This window comes from Onychostoma macrolepis, chromosome 22, assembly GCF_012432095.1.
Source record: "Onychostoma macrolepis isolate SWU-2019 chromosome 22, ASM1243209v1, whole genome shotgun sequence".
Taxonomy (NCBI): domain Eukaryota; kingdom Metazoa; phylum Chordata; class Actinopteri; order Cypriniformes; family Cyprinidae; genus Onychostoma; species Onychostoma macrolepis.
Genome location: NC_081176.1, coordinates 5453253 through 5462310, shown reverse-complemented (window position 1 = coordinate 5462310; position 9058 = coordinate 5453253). Strand labels below are relative to the sequence as shown.

The 9058-nt window shown below is 36.3% G+C and overlaps 1 protein-coding gene across 1 annotated transcript; it reads left to right on the top strand.

The window, feature by feature from the left end:
* Positions 1-767: 767 nt before the first annotated feature.
* LOC131531377 (transmembrane and immunoglobulin domain-containing protein 1-like) lies at positions 768-7109 on the top strand. Its single transcript, XM_058762091.1, has 6 exons — positions 768-804; positions 1159-1488; positions 1717-2013; positions 2877-2993; positions 3549-3613; positions 5206-7109. Exons 1-6 carry the CDS (start codon positions 783-785, stop codon positions 5296-5298), a joined length of 924 nt encoding a protein of 307 aa, XP_058618074.1. The 5' UTR covers positions 768-782; the 3' UTR covers positions 5299-7109.
* The last annotated feature ends 1949 nt before the right edge of the window (positions 7110-9058 follow it).

Sequence of the window (9058 nt, the reverse complement as noted above, 5' to 3'; positions counted from 1 at the left end):
TAAAATCACCTACACACACTTGTACTTGAACCTAGGCTTTAGTTAAAACACTGAAGCAGTGTCTTAATCAGAACAAATAGTGCAGTGTATGAAGACAAACAAACAACAAAACCAAAGATCTGCTGGAGCTCAGAAACCACAGAACAAACAAGCAGTCGTGGCTAACTGAACTTTCAGGACTCAAGAGTTGCATGAGATCTGACGCTGCTCTGGTTACTGAAACAGTGCAAACAGGGCCTTTTATCCCGCCAGTATGTCAGCTGATTGGTTGATCATGCGTGATGTCACAAGCATGATCGAGAGGCGTATAATCCAGTGGTCGTGACTCATGAACCTGAAAATGGTTTATAGAAACAGTGGAAAAACAAAACCACAGGGGAAACCAAAAAGATGTAAGGCAAAATACACAAAACACACATCGAACGTAACACAACACGGTGCAAAGTATAATTCAAAATACAAGCAAACCTGTGAAATAGCTTACAATCAATACAGCACATTAACACTGTACATTCTGCTCTACTTTTGGAAGGAAAGATTGAAAGAAAATTACAGCAAATTTGTGATCTTTCTGTCAGTGTTAAAAGCTAGAGAATTTAGGCTATTGTAGCTACTGTGTCATATATGTGGTAACAGTGCACTTTCAGTGAAGGGTGGTCCGATCCTTTTGGGGGAGGATTCAAACAGATGGATATCTCACTTCTGTCGTGTCTAGTCTGTTTTCAGATGTTATAATCGTACCGTGCTCAAAGAAAATGGTTCATGTTGTCATTTTGTTCTGTATGTGTTTGTGCAAACTAGCTGGTAAGTAATGTATATTTATTGTGTTTATAGATAAAAATGTATTTACTGATTTAGTTCAAGCCTTAGAGAAATAAGATGGATATCCATTCGATATTATTTTCTGATATACTGAAATTGAACAAGTATTTAAAACCTGGTTTGGATTCATATCTATCATCACAGAATAACATAAGAACAGATTCAGATATTTTGTGTTAATTTATTTCTTCTTTCTTTTAGCTTCTTTCCTGTCTGTGGTGCTGTTTTGCGTTCTCCTTATTTCACTTTTAAATAATTACAGGGTACTGATCCTAGTAAAGTAAACCAACATAAAGTTATTAACCTTTAATCTGTGACAAACTTTATATTCTTCAGGTGTGTTTGCTGATACAGATGCAGTGGAGTCAGTGTCAGTGCTGGAGGGAGATTCAGTCGCTCTAAACTCTGGTTTTACTGAAATAACGGATGATGATCTGATTCTGTGGAGGTTTGGAGCTGAAAACACTTTAATAGCTGAAATCAGTGTAATGGCCGGCAGCATGGCTGTATTTGATGATGTTCTTGATGAGAGATTCAGAGACAGACTGAAGCTGGACGATCAAACTGGATCTCTGATCATCACAAACACCACAACTGAACATACTGGACTCTATAAAGTAGAGCTCAAAGATAAAGTGAACAAGAATTTCAGTCTTATCATTTATGGTGAGTTAAACAATTTATGTTACACTTATTTTTGACTTTCCTTTTGATTGATTATTTTGAAGTTGGCATCTCAACAAACAAACAATAAATAACTAAATAAATCTGTAATCAAAGTAATGTATTGTATGTGAATGACATCACAAACTCTAACACATCCAACACAGTTAAAAACAGCCCTCTTATTTACTACTAATAATGATTTAATCTGATTCTGCTAATCTTTTCCAGCTCATCTGTCTGTTCCTGTCATCAGCAGTAACTCTTCACAATATTCTTCATCATCATCATCGCAGCAGAATTGTTCATTGTTGTGTTCAGTGGTGAATGTGAGTCATGTAACTCTCTCCTGGTACAAAGGAAACAGTTTATTGTCCAGCATCAGTGCGTCTGATCTCAGCATCAGTCTCTCTCTACCTCTGGAGGTGGAATATCAGGATAACAACACCTACAGCTGTGTGCTCAACAATCCCATCAGCAACCAGACCACACATCTGGACATCAGTCAACTCTGTCACACATGTTCAGGTGAGATTAGCATTTATTTACTCATCTCAGTCTACAGGTCATGTGCTGAAAAGATTGGTCAATTTACACAGAAATTCAAATCGTGAAATACAGCCAATCTCAATGAGAAGTCTGGGGGATTTTTAAATGCAAATTTGTAGAGTTCACCAATAGTTGTGCTTCAATACATTCAGCTACACTAAACAACATTCAGTGTGTTTGTATCTACTCAGCCACTTCTTTATACCTGAACTTGTCAAAAAAAAATTGCTGAGTTAAAAAGAGAATCAGTGAGTCAGTACTAAATGTTATATTAATCTACAGGCCAAAAACTGTTGATTAGCACTGTTTCGTTGCCTAGTCCACAACCCAGAATACGTATAGCTTTTACACACGCTTCACATTCAGCCCCACTTTCTCTGACTTTACCCGTAAAATTTGACTATGCAAATGTGTATGTAAATGTGACACTGTAATAATGGTGGAGTAGAAGAGAAAGCAGGCAAAGAGACAGATCTAAATACAAGAGGATATTATTTTTTAAACTCAAAGTCAAAACAAGAACCAAAAAAAAAAAAAAAAACAAGGACTGAAGGGAACAGAAACACATCAACATTTGACAACTGAAAAAGCAAAAGGGGAAACAGAATGGCTATATAAACACAAATGAGGCACACCTGGGTAAGACAATCACCTGAGAAAACCAACTACAAACATGGCACTCGAGACAGGACTTTTGTGTCTCTTCCTATAGAATCTGAATCAGAAGCATACAGTAAACCAAGTATATGATGTCAACAAGTAAAGCAGCAAAAACTAAGTTGGATGTTCACTTATCAATACATCAGACTGACACTAATGATTGTGTCTCTCTTTCATTACAGGCTCTCTGTCTCTGATAGTGTTGATCTCTGTTACTGCTGCTGCTGGATCTCTGTTGATTGTGGCTGCATTCGGTATATTTCTCACATGCAGGAAATGTAAAAAAACTGATCAAAAAGGCAAGTTGTTTGGCTGTTATCTATAAAGTGACATTGGGCAGAAATGGTCTTTACTCATCTCGCTCAGAAAAAACAGATTCTGCATTTCTTAAACTGCGTTAACGCACCCTGGAAATACAGAGAAAGAAATACAATTCTGCATAGATTAAATTATACAGTAACTCAGAAACACAATCGTACATGTTAAAAATGCAGAGCTCAGCTGGTGTTCATATTAAACTGTTTCACTGGTGGGTGACATTTTACTTGCGCTTTAATTTATTACATTTCATCATATTATAATAAAATGCAAATTACTTTAGCATTTGTCTTATGGTTTACAAATTATCTGAAAAGAATGCCTTTAAAGTTCATTTTCTGTATTTCTGTGTGAACTGAATTCATTTGTTAAAGCCATTAAAACCATGTAATGGAGCATTAAATATGTTCATATTGCACGATTAATTAATCATTAAATGACAGCCCTATAATAACAACACTAATGTTGTGAAGAACCAGATCTAGTTAAGATTGAGTTGTTGTTGTTTAATGCATCTATTAATATTTTTCAAACAGTTCAGACTCCTGAAGAGATCACTTACATTGACCCAACATTCAACAACAGAAATACGCATAAAACGGTAAGATTTATTCCAAAGCTATGTTGTTAATCTCTGCATCAATTTAGCAGTCAGTCAAATTTGTGATTTTACAGTATATGATAGATCGTGATTCAGAGAAAAAACATAAAATAGTCATAATGTCATCACTCATATCCCACAATACCCAAGACACTCATTCTAACATAACAACAAATGAACAACAGATCCATTTAGAGAACACGAGTTCATATTTACACAGCTGATGATATTACTGTTCAGAATTTTTACTGAAGAACTTAATGAATTCACTCTCAGAAAAAAAAAAAGTGCAAAAATTGTATCCTAAGAAGTGCAACGGCTTGTGACCTGGGCAGCAGCCTTAAAGGGATAGTTCACCCAAAAGTGAAAATGATCCCATGATTTACTCACACTCAAGCCATATGACTATCGTCTTTCAGACTAATACAATCGGAGTTATATTTAAAAATGTCCTGGCTCTTCCAAGCTTTATAATGGAAGTGAATGGCTGTTAAGATTTTGAGGTCCAATAAAGTGCATCCACCCATCATAAAAAGGACTCCAGATGGCTCTGGGGGGTTAATAAAGGCCTTCTGAAGTGAGCTGATGTGTTTGTATAAGAAAAATATCTATATTTAAAACTTTATAAACCGTAATCTCTAGATGTGTTTGTGTAAGAAAAATATCTATATTTAAAAATTTATAAACCGTAATCTCTATCTTTCGCTAACTGTCGTACGCGCATTCACGAGAAAGTGGCGTTCCAGCAGATTACATAAGATGTAGGGGTAGCGTAAGCTCCGGTGAGTGAAAGTGAAAGTGACGTAACGTGACATTTGAAATTTCCATACTCAATTTGTGCTCTGCAGTTAACCCATCCAAAGTGCACACACACACACACACACACAGCTAAAGGGCACCTCAGTCGTGGTATTGAGGTTGGAGAGAGTGCTGTACGTTCACTCCCCCCACCTACAATCCTTGCCGGCCCGATACTCGAACCCACAAACTTTGGATTACGAGTCGATTCATTTCAAAAGGCCTTTTTAACCCTCCAGAACCGTGTGGAGCACTTTTTTTTATGATGGATGCATTTATTTTGCTTCAAAATCTCAACAGCCATTCATTGCCATTATAAAGCTTGGAAGAGTCAGGACATTTTTAATATAACTCTGGTTCTATTTGTCTGAAAGAAGAAAGTCATATACACCTATGATGGCTTGAGTGTGAGAAAATCATGGATTAGTTTTCACTTTTGGGAGATACTTTTTATATTATTTACCACTAAAAGCTTTCTAGTATGCACCTTTTTGGGGTAGAAGGTGCATAGTAATCCTGCTCCAGTCACAATATGTTGCAGCTCTATTTCTTTTAATTTTTTTTTACTTTTTTTTCTGACAGTGGTAAGTACTGTCCTAGGCTGCATTTCTCGAAAACATTATTAGTGTAATTAGACTGTATGGTAGGCCATTGCTCAACCTGATCACTGTTACAAGAAAAAAAAAAAAAAAAAAGATATTTGAACACATTGAATCTCAAATTTATCATCAGTAAGATTTTAAAAGATAGTTCATTTATTATTATTATTATTATTTTTATTTATTTTTTTTCAGAATGTTGAAGAGGAAGCTCAAGTAGAGTATGCATCAATCGCCTTGAGTACCGGACCCAGACCCTCCTGCAACAACCTTTACAACTCCTGCTGACAACAAGTTCTTTAAAACTTGTAGATGAGTTTTGGGATTGTTGACAATGTGTAGTATCTACAGTACATGTATCTAGAGGCCCGTTCACACCGGTAGTGACTCGCAGTGACTAAAACTGCCTTTTCCGACAAATGACAGGACTGCATGCAGAAGTTTTGGATCCGTTTTAAACTTTGGGTGCGTTTAAATATTTACTTTCAATAAATAAATAAATATTTACTGACCACTGTGAACTTAGACATACTTGTTTTGTTGCACATGATTATTGCCTACTGTATAGCGGGGAAGTATGCGATTTGATACACAGCTGTTTTATAACAGTAAGAAGTCTTTTCTTGTAGCCTAATCTTAATGTAATATTGTGTCATGATTATCGAAATAAAACATATTATAGATGCACTTCACTGGTATTTAAATGATATAGACTTATACTAAATCTGTTCTTGATCATACAGATTAAGCAGTAGGAGTTTTGAATGAAAAGTGTTTCTGTTGCTACAGTACATGCAAAACATCTGTGTATTTGACAAATAGTTACCGCATCCCACCCAAAAACCGCACTGACGTCACAAGAAGGTGATGTGTTCAACTTCAAGCCTCTGTTTTCAATTCCTCTTACAATTGGAAGTGGCAACTCTCACCTTTCGGTTAAATCCAGCTGTACACAAACATACCTAGTGTTAATTTGGCTAAAATATTATTTAGTTGCAGTCAGTGATTACTATAGAGTGGTCAGATGGCCCCTAGAGTTTGACTCTCTTTGGAGGCCCCTGGGATCTCTGGCTCCACTAAAAGCTCAGTTTGTGAGTCAGATTGAAACCTGCTGTAGTCGGATTTATTTACAGCTGTGCAAAAATTGTGGTCTGAACTGTTGGGCGTATAAATGGCTTCTTCATGAGGATGTATACTGGAAGATTTTTGTGGTTGATGTCAGTTTGAGAGTGTACGTCAGAGGTGTTAGTTGTGTGTCTGTGTGGATAGTGTGTGGGTAAAGGGCTTTTTCCATTCCTGTTCATATGAAGCTCACAGTTTGATGTCTGCCTTCACTAAAAATGCTGAACCCATTAATAAATTCTGAAAATTAAAGATTGTCTTAGAGATTGATATAGCTATGTGAATGTGAAATGTGAAAATATTATGCAGTGTAATGTGAAATATCAAAATCGATACTTACGCATATGCATGTCTCTCCATGACCTCACACGTCACACTGTTAAATGCCGAATAAGCAGTGTTAGTTTCACTGGTTGCAGATCCTGTAAGAGAAGTTATTTCTGAGAAGAGGACGTGCTCTTGATGTCACACTTTTTTTTTATATATAAAGGTCATATCCTGTTTATTTTTGTCGATGTCAGGGGGTCATTTTAACAATAAATGCAAGTAGTGTGAAAATGATTCATAATGCCATTACTCTGGTCTTACCTGGAAAAACAGCCTCCAAAGGAAAAAACAACATCTCAGATGTAAAACTGGAATAGCTGTCAATGTGGAAAGATGATTACACCATTTAAGAACAAACTGGCCATGTTAACCAGACAAATCTTGACACTTGATACTTTATTAGTTAGAAAGTGTACACACCACAGGCTTTTACTGTTAATTATAGTGCCATGTAGTGTCCAGAATCAGACCATCGGGAACAATAAAAGCTCCAGACGGTGTGCGCTAATACATCATACAGTAGAACACCCAAAGGCCTAATTATAAACATGATGAAAGTGTTGATGTTGTTTTTTGTTTGTTTGTTTTTTTGTGGACTGAGAAGCATGTCAATCATTTAGATTTAGTCACAAAACCATCCGAACCATATTGCCAACCAGTTTGACCAATGCATTGTTAATAACAGAGTCAAAGGTACTATTCATCAACAGTCAGCATACGAAATTCAACAATGGTGACATGCTTCATGCTGCATTTTAAGGCAGTTTTAATTATTGTTTCTGCTCGTTTCTTTTCCTTTTTCTGATTCTGCTTGTTAACATCAGGTGTTTGATGCTCATTCATTGTTTAATTAAACACTTAATCATCTATTTAACTGCAGTTGCTTCAGTGTTAATTTTTACTGTATTTTTTACAAGAATACTTGTCAAGGCACTCATTTTGACAATTGTCTTTATATTTGCTCAAGAAGACGTGAGCATGGGCGTCGCTAGGCCATTTTTAGGGGGGCTTGAGCACCCCTAAATTTCTGCTCAGCCCCCCTAAAAATCTTGCAATTCTTTCCCTTTAAATTTCAAATGAAAACGGCAGCAGACTTCGGCTCCTCCGCATGTTTCTGCGCGTTGTTCAATCCACAGACTGCGGTGGCGCAGAGGAGAGGACAAGGTGTGTGTTTATCGATAGATTGTTATAATATCTACATCTAAGCAGTTCTTTGTCATAAATATAGTTTACAAAAAGTCATGGGAGAGCAATCGGTTTCTAATCTACTGTAAAGTTTTCGCTGCATTCACCACTCATCACACCACAGCTGTTTCCTTCAGCGAAAGCCCTTAACACATATGAACGCATACTTTATAAAACGATCACGTTATTGCTATTTTCATTTGAAAATTTAGCTTTCAATATAGTACATAATATTACAGTGCATGTGGCATTAACTACCATAAAGTTATGCATAGAAATGATTAAAGACAGTGACCGACAGCACTCAGTCAGTGCACTCATTTTAATTGCATATCAGAGTGATTGACAGAGATTGAAACATTGTGTGTGTGTTTGTATTAATAAAAAAATATATATATATTGTTTGAATTGAATTTATGTAGAACGGTTCTACAATTTTTTTGTACAAATTTTCAATCAATTTATTTGTAAATATTTATTTTTTATTATTATACCCTCATTGGGGGCTGAGCCCCCCTAAAATGAAAATCCTAGAATCGTCCCTGGACGTGAGAGATAACTTAATTCACTACTCATGTGCAGTCTAAGAAGAGTTTGTTCGTGTGTGCGTGCATCAGGTGCTTGCAAGTACCGTTCTCTTTCGCGGTGTCTTGCACTTGAATGGCTTAAATGGCCCACTTGAATGTTTAAACTGGCAAGACTAAAAACATGTGAAAATGAGGAACTTTCTTGAAGAAACAGAACTGGCCTGATTGTTGGAACATGCCCCATTGGTTTTGAATGGGAATAAAACCTCTGCCAGCAGTTTACCAAGCTGTTATGTGCAAAATTTGGTAAAGACTTGGAATTGTTCCCCCCCACTCAGTCCTTATGTATGGATTTACTCATGGACTGAGTGGGGAAAAATATGTCTACAGCCATTAGGGTCAAAAGTTATAATCCAACATCCAGAAATATTTTTGACTGATCCTGTTAAGATTCTCTCTGATTATGTGAAACTTTCCTTTTTTTTTCTTCTGTAAGAAAAAAAAAAGAAAATAAAGAGAAAGACATGAACAGTATTTACAGTTAATAAGATTCAGTTTATTCGGTTTACAGCAGTAGTACAGTATTTTACCTCATACTGCGACTTTCAACAGATGCTTAGACTTGTTTTTCTTCATGTCTTCTGTTAAAAAAACACAGACAATTAAACAGTAATTTTGCTTAATAAAGATGATGTTTTCCTCTCACTATAGTATCTGTTATCTGTAGGTGATACTTGCCCTTATTAGAGCTCCTGCAACAAAAGTAAATTACACCGACAACAGCTGCAGCCAGCAGCAGAACAACACCAACACCAACACATATTCCTGCTATAAGATTTAAAGACCATCCTGAAGAGAAAGACAGACAGTCATTCATGTGAGTAAAC